General features: G+C 52.7%; 1 protein-coding gene across 1 annotated transcript in view; it reads left to right on the top strand.

The window, feature by feature from the left end:
• GRIK3 (glutamate ionotropic receptor kainate type subunit 3) overlaps positions 1-18818 on the top strand; it is a gene marked incomplete at both ends in the record, with an annotated part of 234217 nt that overhangs the window by 181131 nt on the left and 34268 nt on the right. The window contains 3 exons of the mRNA XM_079696534.1: positions 3167-3274; positions 6579-6692; positions 15119-15322. Of these exons, the coding sequence (XP_079552660.1) occupies positions 3167-3274; positions 6579-6692; positions 15119-15322 (426 nt within the window). The remainder of the gene's footprint in view (positions 1-3166; positions 3275-6578; positions 6693-15118; positions 15323-18818) is intronic.

Here is an 18818-nt window from a genome sequence, read left to right as displayed (position 1 = left end):
CCTAAAGGGAGCTGATGAGTCACTGTCGCGCCACAGAAAGGGTAGCCTCCTTCTCCACCCACCCCCACCCCGCACCGGCACCGACCGGCCCACACTGGCATACCTGGCCCTCCTGTTTCCTGGCCCCGGCCCAGTGAACAGCCCTCACCACTCACTCTTCTTCACAGAGTCCTTTCAGAAACAACTTCGTCTCCAGTCCATTTTAGGGAAGTGGAGACCGAGGCCCAGAGCAGCTGCGGGGCTCCCTCATGGCCCTACAGCTGGCCATCCCCGGGACCCAGGTACCCTGCCTGAGCCCAGTACACCGTCTTCCCTCAGACCATTCCCAAGTTGCCTGTCTCCCCATCTGCCTGCGTGACAGTAAATCATTTTAAAGACTTGGCATTTCCGAGAGGAGCTGGAAAATACCAGGCCGGAGTTCAGAGCGTGTGAAGCATCTTTCATTTAGCAAGTCCTGCGTGGCAGCTGGAAGGGGCGGGAGGGCTGGGAAATGTCACGGGGAGGAGCTGCCAGCGGCTCCCTGCCCTGGCCCTGCCCCTGCCCGACCACCCACAGACAGGCCACGCACCTGCTGACATTTAATTCCTCTGTAGCTGACAGGGAAGAAGGCTTCCCTCCAGGGCAGGTTTGAAGGCACCTGCTGTGATTTCCCTGGGGGCTGAGAGGTAGCCCAAGGCGGGAGGGGCCCCAGGCAGAGGAGGGGGAAGGCAGAGGGGCTGGGGAGCCAGCCTCAAGGAAGCTGAGCCTCTCTGTGAAGTCATAAACAGTGGCCTTCACCGTCACCGATACATTTTTTTAATTGAAGTAAAATAATGTATAACATTATGTAAGTTTCAGGTGTACAACATTATAGTTCCACATCTGTATACATTACAAAGCGATCACTGCTGAAGGTCTAGTTACGATCCATCACCATACAGTTGACCCCTCCGCCCTGTATGCCCATCCCCCAACCCCCTTCCCCACTGGTAACCACCAATCTGCTCTCTGATGCTCTCTCAGATGCATCTTTAAATCTCCATCCCCAACCCCAATCTCCAGCTCCCTGGGCTTCATAAACTCTCCCCAGTCAACTTGGACATGATGACCCCAGCTCTTCAGCTCCACTGAGCACAGTGAGGATCTGCCCGGCACCACCATTACTTGGGACCCACAGAGCTCAGTCCCTCTTCGAGCCTCAGTGGCCATGACTGTAAAATGGGGGCAATCATGACACCCACCTGGCAGGACTGTGATGTGAAGTGGATGAGCTCATGCAGGGAAGCTAATCACGGATGAGCCTTCTGTGATAGGGTTTCTCCTGAGGCCTCGGGCCATGGCCCAAGTGACCATCCCTCCCCCTCCAGCCAAGGGCCAGCCCTAATCCAAGGAAGCCCTATGGAAGGAAGCTGACTAAGGAAAAATAATAGCCGGGGTTGTGTATGCCAGGCACTGTGTTAAGCCCTTTATGCACTTTTTTTTTTTTTTTTTTTGGCCTCTCACTGTTGTGGCCTCTCCCGTTGCGGAGCACAGGCTCCGGACACGCAGGCTCAGCGGCCATGGCTCACGGGCCCAGCCGCTCTGCGGCATGTGGGATCCTCCCGGACTGGGGCACGAACCCGCGTCCCCTGCATCGGCAGGCAGACTCCCAACCACTGCGCCACCAGGGAAGGCCCCCTTTATGCACTTTTGTTACCACCCGTGAAATAGGTCATTTTCCTCTTCCTGAAGCTCAGAGAGGTTGGATGCTTTGTGCAAAGCACTCATTCCATCCCCTTTTGATTTCCAGCCTCCCGGAACCCTCCTAGGCGTGCCCCTCCGCCTGAGCTAATATAACACATGCCTGTCTACACGCTTATACACAAGACTTGACAGTGCTGGACAGCTGCCCGAGTGCTCGGAGATTCCCGTGGGTTTTAATGTGGAATCTATAGATAGGCCTCCAGGGATCTGGGTACCAATGAACTTGTGTGTCATATTATGAGTGCAAGGGGGACTTTCAGCCACAGAAAGGCTCTGGAGCCTTCTCCAGAATCTGCAAGGGTCATGACCCCGGTGGGGTGAGGAACCCACCGGGCCCACATACCGAGGCTGCTGTGGAGGCTTCATGAGGCGAGCAGTGTGAAGCACCTTGTATCACTAACACTATGGGCCTTCAGGCAAGGTGTTATCTAGAAGGGGAGTCAGCAAGCTTTTTCTATAAAAAAGGTCAGGTAGTAAATATTTTGGACTTTGCAGGCCAGTCTCTATTGCAACTATTCAACTGCAAAGTTGCAGCTCAAAAGCCGTCAAAGACGATAGGTAAACCCATGGGCGTGACTGTGATCTCATAAACTGTTTACAAAAACAGGCAATGGGCCCATTTGGGCTTCCAGCCATAGTTTGCCAACCCCTGCTTTAGAAGATGCGGCCCTTCTTAGTTTGGGTCCTGTACCTTCTTTGAACCTCTGCCTGCCTCTCTCTGTGTTAATGATGCTAAAGGCAAGAAAAAGTAGCAAAAGCTACCATTTATTCAGGTCTCAGGTTGTACCAGGCACTGTTCTCAGTTTTTCAAGGGACTTAACTCATTTCGCCCTCATAGCATTTTGGTAAAATGGGTAATATTATTAGTTCCATTTTACAGATGAGGAAACTGAGGCAGCGAGGTGAAATGAAATCCCAGGTCCAACTGAGGTTGGACCCTGTATTCTGTCCCCAGTTCTTAACCAGGACATGGGTGGAGCAGGGGCAGGGGTGTGAGACCTTCTCTGTCACCCCCGGCTCTCTGGGCACTACTCCAAGTGTTCGGTCCTACAGCCAGAGCTGGCTTGGCCCCTTGGCTTTCTGCCCCTCGGCAGGTCTCGCCTGCCGCAGCCTGCCTGCCTGCCTCCTTGCCTGTCTCTGGGGACCCAACATGGACTCCCCCTTCTCGTGGCTTCGAGGCGGGGGCTCATCTGAGCGCATCTATGATCGGTGTTGTACATGAGAAGGTGCAAGTGTAAAGCTGGCTGAAGAGCATAATAGAATTTATGGAAATTGCTGGCTCGTACCACAGCCCTAGCAATGATGGAGGTGATTATTAATTAATCATGGTCTTGGGGGAACAGTATCAGTGCAAGGAGTAATTAAAATGAAGCATTGTACAGTTGTACCGAATGATGATTTATGAGCCCGAGGAATTGCTGCTCTGCCCTCTCCGCTCCGGCAGGCTCAATGGGAAGGATTAACGGGAAGGATTGTTTTCAACAAAACCAGTGGCTTACGGACGGATTTCGATCTGGACATCATCAGCCTGAAGGAAGATGGCCTAGAGAAGGTGTGTGGGCTCAGGAGTGGGAGGGCAGGCCAACAAGCAGAGGCTCTTTAAATCCCCTACTATAGACCCCAGGCAGAGACCCAGAGCCAGGGGGCAAGACCCGGTCCATCTGCCCCCTTGGGACTCAACGTGACCCAGTGTGGCCAGTGCCTTGGCCCATCAGAGAACATGAAGGCCTTCTCAGACTGGAGAGGTGCAGAACCCAGTGGCCTGTCCATGGCAGACACCCAAACCATCACCCTGTGAGCAAGGGCCATCAGAGATGCTTACCCTGGAAAGGAGATGAGAGGCTCAAGGGGCAGACAGACTAAGTCCCTGCAGGGCTGTCATGGGGCAGAGGGACAGACGTGTCCTTGGGTAAGAGAAACTTTCTAATGACCAGGGGATGCCTGCGTGGGGAGTAATGAGCTCACGGTCGCTGGAGACATTTAAGCAAAGATTGAACAAAGCGATTGCTTGTCTGGGGGACTGGAGGTGATTCTTACCCTTGGAGGGAGGTTGAAGCACGTGGATTCTGAACTCCCCACTGTATGCTTCCAAGGCCTCTGTGATTCCGGGGAATTTCAATGCGGAAAGCAAGCTCACGGGGCCGGGCCTCCCGTCTGGCTACCATAGAAATGTCTGTAATGGGGCCGATTCTGATCCCTGCGAACCTTCAGCATATTCTGACAGTCAGGCTGCTGACCTGAGAAGGGAATTTCACATTAGCCCCTGATCCTCAGCATCCCCTGGGACCTCAGAACTAGGGGCTCAGCCACACCCTCTCCCACAGCAGGCTGGTCTCTGGGAGCCACCAGGGCACCTCTCCAGCCCTGGTAGGGGGTGGGTCTAAAATGCAAAGAGGCCAGAAGTGAAGTGGCCACCCCGATGCCTGTGACCCTTCAGGAACCCTTGATTCCTCTCCTCTCCTCCTCTGCCCTCTCTGGTCCGGGCCTCTTCCTTGGATTATTTTAACACCCCAACCTGGCTTCCCACCACCACTCCCAGGCCCTCCAGCCATTCTGAGCGTACACACAGATGAAGCTCTATCCTGCCCTGGGACTGAGCATGGCTCCCCAGTGCCAAGGCATTCAGTATCAGTCCCTCACCCGGCCTTGAAGGCTCTCCAGGAAATGCCCCGGTTGCGTTTTCAGGCCTAGTCTCCACTGCCCCACCCACAAACATTCCCATGGCCCAGTCATACCCACTCCCTCCTGCACCTCCAGGCCTTTGCCCTTGCGAGCTCCCCAGTTGTAGGAGTAGCCTGTTTCCTTGGTTCATTCTCCCACAGTCATGGACCTGGCTCTGCCTGTGTTGCACTTTGTGGCTGAGGTGACTTCATTCAATCTTGAGTTTCCCACCGACTCATGGGGCCACTGTGCTGGGCCCGGGTGGCCAAGGCAACCACTCTTCTGCAACTCTTTCAGCCACATACAGCATCAGTCCCCTAAGGCCAGGCGCTGTGCCCTCTGCTCCTAAGATCATCGCGGCCCTTTGGTCCAACCCTATTCAAACTATAGCTTATCAAGCCCTCTGACAGCTCCTATTTAAACTCCTGCAGTGCCAGGGAGCCCCCTTCCTCCTCTGGCAGGACTACTGCAATAGTTATCACTCAAGTCGCTGTCTCAGTCTTCCTCTCTCAGCTCTCCATCTCTGGGGATAGCCTACAATTCTAAGGATGGCAATTAGATGGCAGGTATGCCACCACCTCCCACTCCTGCGCCTGTGGCAGGCATCAGTAATTGCCCATCAGAGCACTCGTGCCATCTGAGCCTACCCGCAGCTCCCACCAGCCCTCCGGCAATGACACAAATCAACCACAGCTCATACTCGAGAAAAACTCTTTACTATACCTAGACACAGGTGACCAGATTGAGGGCGGAGAGCCTCTGAAGACTGGGTCCTCCTCAGTCTTAACTGTTCTCGCAACCGCACGGCACCTGGTGTCCAGCATGTCCTGCAGTTGGAGCTCAGTAGATGCTTGCTGGGATGAGGGCTCCTGCTGGTCCCTTGGCTGCCAGCCAGCTGTCTGTGGCGCGCCTCCTGCACTCAAGCCCGCCGCTAGGGTCCCTCGTGCTGGGCTGGGCTCTGAGCTCAGCCCCCTTGAGAGAAGAGCCTCTTTGATGCTGTCTGCTTGTCTGCTCTCCTCTTGGCTCTGGGGGCGGGGTCTGCATAGACAGAGATGCTGCCCGGGGAGGGTGCTGAGCCCCCAAACACAGCTGCTCTGCCTCTCATCACTTCTGTTTGCTAAGCCGGGTCATCACTGATCCAGCCAGCTCCAGCCGGTGGCTTTGGGGGGATTAAGGCAGAATTATGCAAGCATAATTACATGTCTCTCTGCTATGCATAGCTCTCTTAACGGGATGTTTGCATTCGGCCTCCCTGTTTAATTGATTAAGTGTCCTGAGTACCCCACCCCAACTGGGACCAGGACAGAATGGGCAGGCCAGAACCTTCCTTGAGGGAGAGGAACTGCGATGGACGTAGAGCTGGGCAGAGTTGGGTCCCAGAGGATCTTCAAGAGGCCCAGGGCTTTAGAACGATTTGTAAACTTGATCTTCCCTTGCTTCCCTCCAGCCCCAGGCCTCGTATCCACAAGGGCACCATGGGGACAGAGATTATGCCACCTTGGCCAGAGTGTCTGCCACCTTTAGGTGTAAAACCACAAAGCAAACTGCCTTCTAACCAAGTGGCATCCAGTGCCCCCAGTGAGGGTTTTCCACTCTATTCTGCCCCAAAATAGCTGCAAAGACCAGCGTCCTGCTACGCCTGCCTTCCTGCACGTGACACATCTCGTTGTCCTTCCACAGATGCCTAGGAAACATCTCCCTCGCTCTAGGCCCTGTCCTGGGCTTTGGAGGGCATCTGGCCCCAGAGCTGGCACACGCTGAGACCCAGTGAGCAGCTGGGTGCCCAGGTCTTCCCCAGGAGGCGGGAGGCCCCCCAGGCTCAGGGTGACTCCGTCCCAGGGCAGGACCTAGCCCTAACCCTAACTGACTTCCTCATGGCGTCTGCTCCACCCCAGGCTGGCTTCCACTGCGCTCCCTGGGCCGTCTTTATGTTCATTTTCTCCCTCTGCATTTTCCCTTCCAGCTGTGACGGGTTTGCTTGCAAATGGGGAGGTGGCAGAATTCAGGAGACTGAACACCTTGGGGGCTTCCTCTGGGAAGGAGGGAGGCAGCAGGGTTGCCAGAAATGTTGGCTCGAAACACCTTAGCGATGACGATACTCATGAAGGATGGGAAGGAGACGAGGAGGTTGCTGGCGTGGAGAAAGGGTGGAGAGACTGCGGACTCAGCCTCCTGTTCTCCGTCTGTCCGTCCAGGTTGGGGTGTGGAGTCCTGCCGAGGGGCTCAACGTCACGGAGGTTGCCAGAGGCCGAGGCCCTAATGTCACCGACTCTCTGACAAACAGGTCCCTCATCGTCACCACTGTGCTGGTAAGAGCTGCAGCCCTGCAGGAGGGGCTGTGAGCTGGGGGCGGGCTGGCCGTCGGGGCTGGAAAGACCCCTCCATCACCCCAGCCAGCATAGACCAGGCCTCTCTTATGAGGCTGCTGGGAGGCTGGAAGATGGAAACCTTGAGGGTCCCTCAGAAAGCCCCCAGAGAGCAGTTGGGAGACAGCAACGCTGCTCGTGGCCACAGGCCAGAGACCCCAGGAGGTGGCTATGAGTGGCCTCTTCCCATAAGGCAGAGCAGGCCAGCCCTCCTGCCTGTCTGGGACCTGCTTGGCCAGCCCTGCTGCAGAGGCCTGTGTGTTTGCATCTCACTCCCACCCAGTCCTGAGCCCTGATGCCTGATAGGAGCTGTGATGGGTAGAAGGAAGGAGGGGTAACCTGCCTTCTGCACCAGGACTTGGGGTCCGCCTCTTCCACCCCAGTTCCCAGGGAAAAGGCCCTTCCCACTGGTCCACCCAGCCCAGCGGGTGCTGGGAGCCCGCACACGTGCCACCGCCCACAGTGTCCTGTCCCGAGTGCTCTCGGCCACGGCTATGACCGTTCTCCCTGCCACCCTCCCTCCACTGCCCAGGACTGAATAGTGCTTCCTTCTTCTGACCATTTCAACCCAAGGAATGGCTTTTGGAGTCTCCCAGGCTCTGTGAGTCTTGAAACTCAGGGTGAGCAGAAGGACACCCAGGCTGCTGGCCTCCTTTGGCCAGCGCTGTGCCCACTCCACGTGCACCAGCCCCACCTGGAAGGCCTCCACGGTGTCCGGAGGCTCAGGACTCACCCTCTCAGAGACGTAGCACTGCTCTTGGGGCCCAAGCTGGGCCATGTGGTGGGGAGGCAGCCTGATCACAGCCCGGTGGATTCTGACCAAAGGCCCTTCGAGGACAATTTTGGCCCTGGTCAGCTTCTCCTTATAATGAAGCAAATATGATTGTCGGGACCATGTGCTGAGGTCACTCTCTACCAGAAAAGGGAGCTCAACCTGGTTTGGCCAGGCCCTACCGGATGGTCCTATGCCCTCCCTCCAGTGCCAGGTATATATATGCTCAGTGACTGGGTGGCGGACACCATGGAGAAAGAAGGGATGTAATAGCTAAACCCCACCTTCCCAAGAATCCAGTGAGCCGCAGACTCCAGGGGCACCATCAGCTTCCAGGGAGCAATTGTAGCCTATGGCTGTCATCCCCAGTCTCCAGGCTTATGACTATTAAGAGGATCCACATTAAAGCTAATGGAGACCTAGCAACTCTGAACATGCTGCTGATAGAGCCAGAAGGAGATGGCTGGGGAGACACCTACCCACACCCACCTTTCGGGAGTGAGACCCTCACTGGCATCTTCCCCAAAAGCAGACATCCTGCCTGCCTGATTGACATTTTGTTAACTAAAAAAATACAAATATCAAGCTATAAAACCAGTAAGTCAAAAGATCTCATCAGGAACAGGGGAACAAGTTGTAAAAACAAAAAATTTAAAGTTGAAAAATAAAATAAGCAATAAGGATATAGTATACGACATGGGGGGTGTAGCCAATATTTTATAATAACTATAAATAGAGTATAACCTTTAAAAATTGTGAATCACTATATTGTACACCTATAACATATAATAAAAAATAAATGAAAAAGAAAGGCAAAAAATAAAGATTAAAAATAAAAAGCCATGAAAAGAGCAAAGGGATTAGAATGAAGTGTGATGAGCAATTAAAGGAATATTAATGTGGATAAAAATAGAAGAGATAAAAGGCAAGTTGAAAGAGAACAAAATAAAGGTTAAAAGGAAAATAATAAAGAGAAAAATGAAAATAAGGAATGAGATTAAAAGGAAAGCTACCAAGAGAGACAAAAAAATAAAATAAATAATTAACAGCTCTGGCTAGAGAAGGTGAAAAATGTAAAACCAAAATGTCAGAAAGCAAAAGGATAAAAGTGTGACAAAGGTAAAATATAAAAGGGTAAAAATAAAATAATAAAAAGGTGGTAAAAGATTAAAAGCAGAGCTGCATAAAATGTGAGATATAAATAAAACACTTTTCAGAAGACAAGATTAAATAAAGGTAAAACGGATGTGCTCAGAGAGATTAGGAGAGATGATTAAATGAGCTGAGTTGATTCAGCCACAAAACAATACTCTAACGGTAAGAGGGGAGCTAAAGATAATATACCAAAAGGATGCAAAATACACACACCTTCAGTGACCACAGGGTTAAATTTTATTAAAGTGACAGCAGCCTGGTTTCAAGGGCATAAGACCCTTCTGCAAAGCCACAAGGGATTTATCTACACCCGCAGAGGTAGAATTGCACAGATATTCTGTGCTCTTCTCACAGTTTCTTGGGCAATACTGGAAGCTTCTTGCAAAGGTCCCGACCTGCTGCACTCAGTTGCTCACTGAGGGCCCCGCCCACATCATCCAGCTGGCTCTCAGCACCCCAAGGAAGGAGAGAAGCCCCCCTTGGCTGGCAGCCTGGATGCAGCTCCATCGGTCCCCCTGCCCTTCATCCGGGCAAACATGAGCCCAGCAGCTCTTGGCGACATGCAAGTGTGACCAGGACACTAGGGCCAGACTGTGATGGTTAAGAGACTCAAACCTTTGGGTCTGAGTCCTGGCTTTACTGTTCACTAGCTGTACGACTCTGAAAAACTGCTTAGTCGTTTGGTGTCTCTGTTCCCCATCTGCGAAAGAGAGGTGATAACAATTGTCCTTACTTCATGGAGTTGAGAGGATGAATGATTAATACAAATAAATGGCACAGAGTGTGTGCTAAGTAATGGCTGCTGTTATTACTGATTATAAATCCAGTCCCCAGTAAGCTCGGGTTTTAAATAAGCAGAATGAGAGTTCTAGAGAAAACCTCTGCTTCCATCCACAACCAGGGCCCTGAACTTCACTGAAGATTGACCCTTGACCATGGTCACAGAGCTTATCTCTGTCAGGGTGCATTATAAACGCTGAGCTTGGATTTGAATGTCTTTAAGGCCTGGTGGGCATTCCCTGGCTCACCACAGACCCCACCATTCCATACTGCTTACTCTTGGCTGCTTCTTATACAGGTGTTTCCTGACCGGTCCCTGCAAGCACTAGGGTTTGTGACCTCCTGAGCCCCTCATAGCTCTAATCTCCTGCTGATACATAAAGCTCCACATCCCAACCACCACCTCAAGGTCTGAGCCCTTGGCCCTGACATTGTGATAATCCCCTACCCCTGGACTCCTTTGCCTTGACCTCTGACATGGCTGCTGACCCACTTGAAGCAGATGTCCCACCATCCTAACCCCATTATGCAGGGTCAGATACTCGCATGGTCTGGGAGTGACCCATGATCCAGCTTTCTCCAGCCCCACTGTCCAGAGATCATGGAGGGTTGGGTCTACTTCTTCCCTGAGAGAAGTCCAGTCTTTCTCGGAAGCAGAGCGGGGACAGAGAATGTGACACACAGCCTTTACACTGGTCCCCTAGAAACTCTCTGTGTCCAGCTGAAACTGTCCTCGGAGTCTCCTGAAAGTCTCAGCGTGGTCTGCATGTCCCAGAGCCCTGGGCGGGGTTGGTCGGGGTACAGTGCTCTCAGCTTTGGCTTTTGGGGACAGCAACACCAGTTGTGGGGAGTGTCCAGCCCGGCCCAGCCCAGACGCTCTGGCTGAAAACCCAACCCCAAGCTTGGCAGCCTGAAAGCAGGGCCAGCACCTCCCACAGAGAACACTGGCCCCTGCCTCTCTGGAAGTGTGTTGTCAGGGCAACAGTGCTTTGAGTGACAGGCAGGTACCAAGCCTGCTTACAAGAACATCCACCAGCTTTGCCCTGGAGAACAGGGCTGGACCTGAGACCCTGATGAGGGACTCTCTCCTCCTCTTCTGGTCCCTGGAATCTGGATGTGGCAGAGAACACATGGAGATATGGGGGCTGCCCCCAAAGCCCCCTCTCTCCTCCTCCATCCTGAATCCCAGGGTTAGGGGCTAAGGTCTCATTACCCTGGACAGACAGATGGACAGAGCCCAGACCTCGCCCTCTCTGATCCCTCAGTGCCACGGGCTCTTCCCCCTTCCTGAGGCGGAAGCAGCAGCAGCAGCAAGAGGCTGGAAGCCTTCCCTCCCCACCCTCTCCCTGCCAGGCCCCAGCTTCTGCTCAGGTTCCGCTCTTCCATGAGCTCGTGAAAAATTCATCTGCCCAAAGCTCTGCTCACACACCAAGAAAACACACTCAGCTCGCTCCGGGGGGGCCCTGCTTTGGAAGGTTCAGGGTTCTTGGGGCCACTGAAGTGAGCAGTGGTGTCAGCACGTGTGTGGGCACCTGTGCAGGTGTGGGATTGGCTACACACAGGTGTCTGGACATGCACCGTTGGGTGTGTTTGTGCCATGTGCACATCGTAACCCATTTAGGCGCAACTGCCACGCAAGCCGGACCTGCACACCTGGCACAAGAGACGAGAAGCTGGAGAGACCAGGATGTGGGCTGGGAGAACCATCCCAGGCCAGGAACCACGCTAGGCTCCACCTGCTGGGAGGAGCGGACTCCTAATGCTCTGTCCTGGTTCTAACTGGCAGAAGCCGAGGCCTGGGGGGACCAGGGTCCTTGGCTTCTGTGTCTGAGCAGGTCAGAACATCCGAGAATGCGGTGTATTCGTGCCAGTGGCATTGTGTGCATACACAGCGCATGCGTGTGCAGGTGTGTGTTGAGATGGCCTAAGCCAGAAGGGGCTTGGGAACAGAGCTCTTAGGTAGGTAACCCTTGGCTTTCCCCACCCCGCCCCAAGACACCCTCTTCCAACTCCACAGGTCCTGTCACTCGGCTCTCACGCTGGTGAAACTAGACTAAGAAACTAGACTAAAAGCCCTAGCAATGAAAAGTAGGAAAAGGTTATTTTTCTGGACTCTTGTTTCCTGCGACTTGTTGCAGAGAAATATTACCCCCATTCCTACGGCTGTTCTCCCAGAGTAATAGGATAGAGCGAAGTTATGAAATTGAGGGCACCTTCACTGAGCAATCGATTAGCAGCCGAGAGAGCTTGTGAATTGGCTGTCTGGACATTTCCAGTAATAAATTGTGAAATAGTCCATGAATAAGTAGTTGGTGGAGTTCAGAATTACCCCCTAGGAAATGTTGCAGGTCTACAGACACGTTACTAAGGCGAGCACCATTTTAATGCTCTGGGCTTTGGCTGTTAAATATGTATGCCATCCGCAAAGCACTTCCTGAAATTAATGGCATTTTACAGCTGCTCCAAAGGCAGCGTATTTATATGAAGATGTATAGATTCTGGGGCTGGGGTGGCTTCGCAAATGAAGTGCTAATTTTAGAGGATAGGGCCTGGGAGGGTCTCGGAGAGAGGGTCAGGAAGTGAGCTATCTCAGGGACCTTTCCTGAAATAGCTTTCCGCTGCTAGCTATGATTTTTAACCTTTGGTGACATTGGGCATGGTCTCTAGGCTGGACAGGTCACTGCAATAACAGGCCACCCCGTGCACAGAAAGATGATAATGATATTAATAATATAATAATAATAATATTGCAGTTTACATTTGCCAGGCACTAAGTGCTTTTCACAGATTGACCCATCTTATCCTAACAACAATCCTGTAAGGTAGGTTCTATTATTATCCCCATTTTACAGAAGGACGTCGATTTTGCTTAGGAATCTATATGTGGTTGTTGATTCACCTGGCAAAGAAGGTACCTTCTCTTTAATTCTTTCCTTGAGCTAACATCAGGGCTACCAGGTGCCGTGGTACAGTTCGTTCACTGCACAAGAGCATCTGACCTAACAGTTGAGATGGGATGGAAGCCTCACCCAGGCCCTCTCACCAGGCCCTGTGCCAAGGTTCAGGGCAGCACCATCCCAGAGATTAATTTGCACAAAGGCAGGGTCCACAATAGCCTAAGTTCCCTTCCCTCCATGTAGTCTCAGCCCCTTCCCCGGCACCTCCTCAACTCTTTTCTCCAAACTTGTGAGCTGCTTGGTTGGAATTGGGGGTGAGAGGCACTGAGATTTAGCATGGAGTCTAGCCAAAGGACCCAGCTTTTCACCCAATTAGACTGAGAGGTGGTTTTCTCAGAACCCCTTGGGGACTCAGACACTCCCTTGCCCTTTCTCTGCAGCATCCCAAAGGACTGTTGAAAACTGAGAATGAATCAGTCATGGGTTGGGATTTTGAGAAGTAGCGTTGCCAGGGAACCAGGGCCAGAGAATCTAGCCTGCCCTCCGCAGCAGGAACCTGGCAAGAGGCTGCCGGTGGGTTTCTGTGCCTGAGGACCCCTGATGAGGGCCCTTCACTGCTCAGGGGCCCACAGTGTCAAAAGAATGGCCCCACCACTTGAGAGAATGATGATGCGCCTCCAGAAGAGGTGTGTGCTCTTCTTATGGGCATGTGGACATGAGCTTCCCCCCACAGGCAGATTCTGTCAGCTAATGGTTGTCACCCATCAGCTGAAGGCTTGAGGCATTCCTTCACGAGGGGGTGCCAAGGTGGCTTGGGGGAAGGTTAAGGCCCAGAAAGAGGCCAAGGAGCTACAGGCAGGAAGGACTGAAAATGAACTCCGTCAGACTATAATTCAACTCTTGTGTGACCTTGGGCAACTTACTGACCTTCTCTGAGCCTCAGTTCTCTCATCTATCAAATGGGGATAATGTCACCTATCTTTTTTTTAAAAAACATCTTTATTGGAGTATAATTGCTTTACAATGATGTGTTAGTTTCTGCTTTATAACAAAGTGAATCAGCTAGACATATACATATATCCCCATATCTCCTCCCTCTTGTGTCTCCCTCCCACCCTCCCTATCCCACCCCTCTAGGTGGTCACAAAGCACCGAGCTGATCTCCCTGTGCTATATGGCTGCTTCCCACTAGCTATCTGTTTTACATTTGGTAGCGTATATAAGTCCATGCCACTCTCTCACTTTGTCCCAGCTTACCCTTCCCCCTCCCTGTGTCCTCAAGTCCATTCTCTACGTCTGCATCTTTATTCCTGTCCTGCCCCTAGGTTCTTCAGAACCAGTTTTTTGTTTTTTTTTTTTTTAGATTCCATATATATGTGTTAGCATACAGTAATGTCACCTATCTTGAAAGCTTATGAGCCTTTTTCACTCTGAAAAAGTGTTTAAATCAATGGCTGGTGCATAGTAGGAACTCAGTAAATGATGAGTTTGCTGAGAGTTCAACCCATCCACCTCCGTTCCTTACTCTGTGTATCTCATACTGGATGAGGTCAGTAACTTCTTCCCAAGGTTTTCCTGCCTCTACTCCCAGTTATTCTTCACAGGGTTGCCGGGGGTTATTTCTAAATGAGAAATCAGACAGTCATGCCCTTTCAAAGCCCTTCACTGGCTCCCTATCACCTGGGAGGGAGGGAACCTGATGTGCGACAGCTGTCACCTATGCTCTGGACCCACAAGCCACCTTCTGAGGACCCCCTGCCCACTAGGGAGAGGCACCATGTGACTCAGGGCCTCTGGCACAGTGAGGTGGTTAAGAGCTCCTGCTCTGGGACCGCACCGACTTGAGTCAAATCCTTTTTCTATGGCAGCTGAGTGACCTCCCAGAGTTACGTTATCCTCGTGGATTCACTTTGTACATCTACAGAATGGAGTTACTCGTATCTACCCCCAGAAGGCTGAAACTCAGGCTAAGGGAGACAATACCAGCTACTGTCCACTGAGCCCTCCCGCTCTGCTGGGCTCTGCTCTGGACCCCCACGGGCACCATCTCATCTGCTGATTTGCTGGCGCCTGGCACGTACAAATGCAAACTATCATAGTTATCAGGAATCACTCACTGGCAGATCCTAACACTGGGGACTAGATCCTTGGAAAAAGAGAAAGGTGTCAGGGAGCAAGGAGATCTCATCTGTTAGACAGGGGCTGGGGAGCAGTCAGGGAAGAAACAATGAAGGGCCTTCTGCAGCAGCGTGCTCACACTGGAGCAGACATCAGAACCCCTGGAGGGCTTCTTATAGCACACATTGCCAGGCCCCACCCCAGAGTTTCTGGTTCAGTATGTCTGGGGCCCGAGAATGTGCATTTCTGACAAGTTCCCGGGTGTTGCTGCTGGTCTGGGGACCACACTTTGAGGACCACTGGCCCATGTTGACGGTGCAACAGAGAGAGCCTGGGATTCAGAATCACAGTCTTGAGTTCGAATCCCAGTTCCACTAGTTTCTAGCTCTGTGATCATTGGACGATCAAATCAATAAGGACCTACTAAGTGCTGTGTGCATGTCAGTAGGTGGCCATCTGCGAGGCACAAAGTTGGCTCTCAGGAAGTACGCTTTCCCTCTCCTGACTTAGCAGGCCATTCTTCTGAGCACCCCCTAAAGATGGCTTAGAACACCCTTGCAGAGGACCTGGCCCAAGCCCTCTGGCCCCAGCTGGACCTGCCCCACCCACTCAGCCTTTGTCTGCCCCTCTCCCATCTGTCCCCGCAGGAGGAGCCCTTTGTCATGTTCCGGAAGTCCGACAGGACCCTGTTCGGGAATGACCGGTTCGAGGGCTACTGCATCGACCTGCTCAAGGAACTGGCCCACATCCTGGGCTTCTCCTACGAGATCCGGCTGGTGGAGGATGGGAAATATGGGGCACAGGACGACAAGGGCCAGTGGAACGGCATGATCAAGGAGCTCATTGACCATGTAAGTGAGGCGGGAGCACAAGGGACCAAGGACCCCCCAGGAGGCGTGGCCACGTCCTCTGTGCACATCAGGGTGGGGCATCCTGGCAGAGGGTGACCCTCGGGAAAGGAGAGATGGAGACAGAGGAGCCATGGGTAGAGGCTCACCCAGCACAGACTAAACATTGCCTGCCTTCCAGCTCAGAGCCTTCAACTTTCCAGAAGCATTTTCTATCAAATACCTGTTAATGAATGCAATGGATCTGTACCACCAGACCCCTCATATTCCTTCTCTCGTTTATCCTTACAACAACCCAGTGAGGTAGGTACTGTTATTACCACCCATTTAACAGACAAGGAAGCCGAGGCAGAGAGAGGTGAAGGCTCCCAGCTAGTAAGCAGTGGAGCTCGGACTCAAAGAATCTTTGGAGGCTCTCCGCTTCTGAAGCCTTAGGCTCTGACCTCTGCAGAAAGCCATCTGACCCCAGGACCCAGGGCAGGGAAGGTTCATATAGTAAGTCTTTGCAACCAGAAAAGCCTCAGCCAAAAGGATTATTATCACTTCGCCTCTCCAAGTGCAGGCAGGCAGCATCAGGGCCTTCTTGTGTTAGCCCTCCTGCGCCTGTCAGAGGGGAGCTGGGAAGGGAAGGAGGCTGGAGCTCAGAGCACGAAGGCTCAAGCAGAGCCTCACTGGTGGAGTCATTTCCTCGGCCCTAGGAAGTGGGTCTCCCAGGGAAGGTTGGCGGCAGAGGCTAATGGTAAAGAGCATGAACTTGGGCTGGATTTGATTCCCACTCTCCCACTTACTAGCTGTGTGCTCCTGGACAAGTTTCTTAGCCTCTCTGTGCCTCAGTTTCCTCAGCTGTAAAATGAGAATGATAATAATAGCCCCCTCCCCCACAGGCTGTTGTGAGGACTAAGTTCACATATGTGTACTACATAGTTAGCACCGTGTCAGTACTTGCTTCTATTGTTTTTATTTTTATCATTACGGCTATTCCTTTGAGGCTGGGGAGGGGGCTTCAGAAAGTCCCTTTTTCTCCCTGATCTCATTTCCTAACTCAATGGTGAGAAAAATGATACCTGCCCTGTGTTCTTCCCCACTTGTTGTCAGAGGCGACTACCGGTGGGGAAACAGCTCCTAGAAGGCGAAATTCAGTCTAAATGAGAGGGAGTGGTGTTGTCACCGTTATTGGTAGTAACTGTAATTATTATGGAAATTAGTCAGCAAGCCCCACAAGCATCTCCATTTATCAGCTCCCCCCTCCCTCCGAGCTTCATGAATGGGGCTCTGGAGCATGGGGCTCGGGGTAGGTTCTGAGCCTGTCGCTTGCAGAGGTGAGCTGGGCTGGGGAGGAAGAGGGGATCCCATGGACCGTGGAGGCCACATACAGAAGTGAACGAGGCTGATGCCAGTCTTGCCACCCACAGCCTCCCCAGGAGCCCGAGAGCTCTGCAGAGCCATTTGCAAAGGGGTGGATTAGAAAATCCAGCAGCAGCCAGACCTTCCTAAGCTGACCCTCAGCTAGAGAAAAGAGGGGGTCTCATCCATGGCCTCCATGCAACCCAGTATCCATCAAGACCATGGCCCCTGACGGCACGTGCGGGTACCTTGTTAAACCCGACTCCCTACAATTGAAGAGCCTATTAATCCTAGCTTGGTGCCATTTTTAATAACATCATAACCATTTATTAGTGTCGTCCGATAATTAGTCTTCTCACTAGCTCATAGAAAGCGTGGCAAAAGCTTGGCAATATTATTACTTCCTTATTAGGGATCTGAACGAAGATGTAAAAATGATGAATGTCCACCTTTGCAAGGATCTGCTCCCCGAGGCCCATTTGGAGGCCCTGGATGGAGCCTCTGAGCAACAGGGCTTAAGTCCTCCCCTGACACTCTGCTCGTCTCTGTCCCATGCCGCAGGCCTCCCAAGGAGCCAGGGTTACGGGGGAGGATATGGTACCTAGAGGGTGTGTCCCTCTCCTGCTCACATGCTTGCCTTCCCCGAAGTTGCCTCCAACTATGGGAACCAAAAAGGTGATTGGCCAGAGCAGCGATCTCTCCAGCCATCACCCCATCTCTCTCCCAGATCGTCACTCTCTCCATCTTTACTTCCTGCTCTCTCTCACTCCCCCTCCCCCGAAAGTCTCCTACTCTTGTCCCTGCCTTAACTTCCTCCCATGTATTTTAATGACTTTGGAATTCAATAGAGATGGGTTCAAATTCAGGGTCTAGCACATTTTAGCTGACAGTGGGAAAGTTATTGAACCTCTCTGGCCTCTCTTTCCACCTCTAGGAAATGGGAATAATTTTAAAAGCCTTCTGCCTAGGGTTCTTGGGAAGATTTAATAAGCTACAGCACAAAATGCTCAGCACACGGGAGCTATCCTGCTCCTCATCATTTCCTCCCGTCTAAAGTATGCACATGGGTGGCCGTGATGGCAGTGGGAGAGTTGGCCCCTTGGCCGTGGTCACCCTGGTGGGCCACAGTGACCTGGGATCTAGTCCTTGCTCCTCTGAATCCAAATTGGAGCCTAGGGAACTGGCTCATATTGACCAGACTCACGGGGGATTGAGGCACATCCAAGGCATCACCCCCTTTCTACGCTGGGGGCCTTTCCTGACACCTACCGTCAAGAGCTTCTGTTCTGGCACCACGTGCCTGGGATCCTGCTAGGGATTATGGAGACAGAGCCCTAAGTCTGGAGAGCCTGAAGCCAAGAGGGCACGCTGCTGCTGGAGAAGGGGGCAAGAGACAAGCCTTGAAAAGCCTTGGGTGCTAAAGTGAGGAATTTGGTTTTAATCCTGTGAGCTACAAGGCACAGCTGAAAGATGCAGAGCAAGGGGGTGACATCAAATTGGGACTTGTGCTGCCGGGCTAAACTGGGGCCAGTCTGGAGGCCAGGAACCTGGGTGGAAGAGAGCATGGTGGCCTCCAAAGGTTGTGGTCAGAAAGGAGGAAAGTAGATGGAATAGGATGGAGACATGACGGTAGAATTGATGAGGTTGGTGATTGGTGGCATGAAGGAGGCAAGGAGAAGGGAGGGAGGGAACAAGGACAAGTTGTGACATTCTAGCTTGGATGGCTGGGGCGGTGGTGAGGTCATCCCCACAGGATTTGGTAGAGGTTCAGACATCATGTGGGGATTGGGGTCTCAGGGGGTGGCTGCCATATGGCTGGGCACTCAGAGGAGGTGGCAGGGCTGGAGGTGGAGGCTTGGAGTCACGAACACAGCCTCGGGGGAACCTTGGGATGCAGACAGAAACAGAGGCGGGGATTGCTGGGGAGAGAAGAGAGGAGGACCTGGGGTGGGACCCTGAATGGCATGGAAGTGTGAGGAGGGGATGAAAAGGAGGCCTCAACAAGATGCCGGAGCCCGCGAGGCCAGAGAGGAGGGAGGAGGGGCAGGGAGCACGGGTGATGGAGGCCAAAGGAGGAGAGGCTGCTGGGAAGGCATGGACACAGGGCCTCAAGCAGCAGGTGGGGAGGCGGAGGGAGACGAAGATGGAACAGCAT

The sequence above is a fragment of the Hyperoodon ampullatus genome, assembly GCF_949752795.1.
Source record: "Hyperoodon ampullatus genome assembly, chromosome: 2".
NCBI lineage: Eukaryota > Metazoa > Chordata > Mammalia > Artiodactyla > Ziphiidae > Hyperoodon > Hyperoodon ampullatus.
The sequence above is the reverse complement of the archived record's forward strand: the minus strand, read 5'-3'. Positions and strand labels throughout refer to the sequence as shown.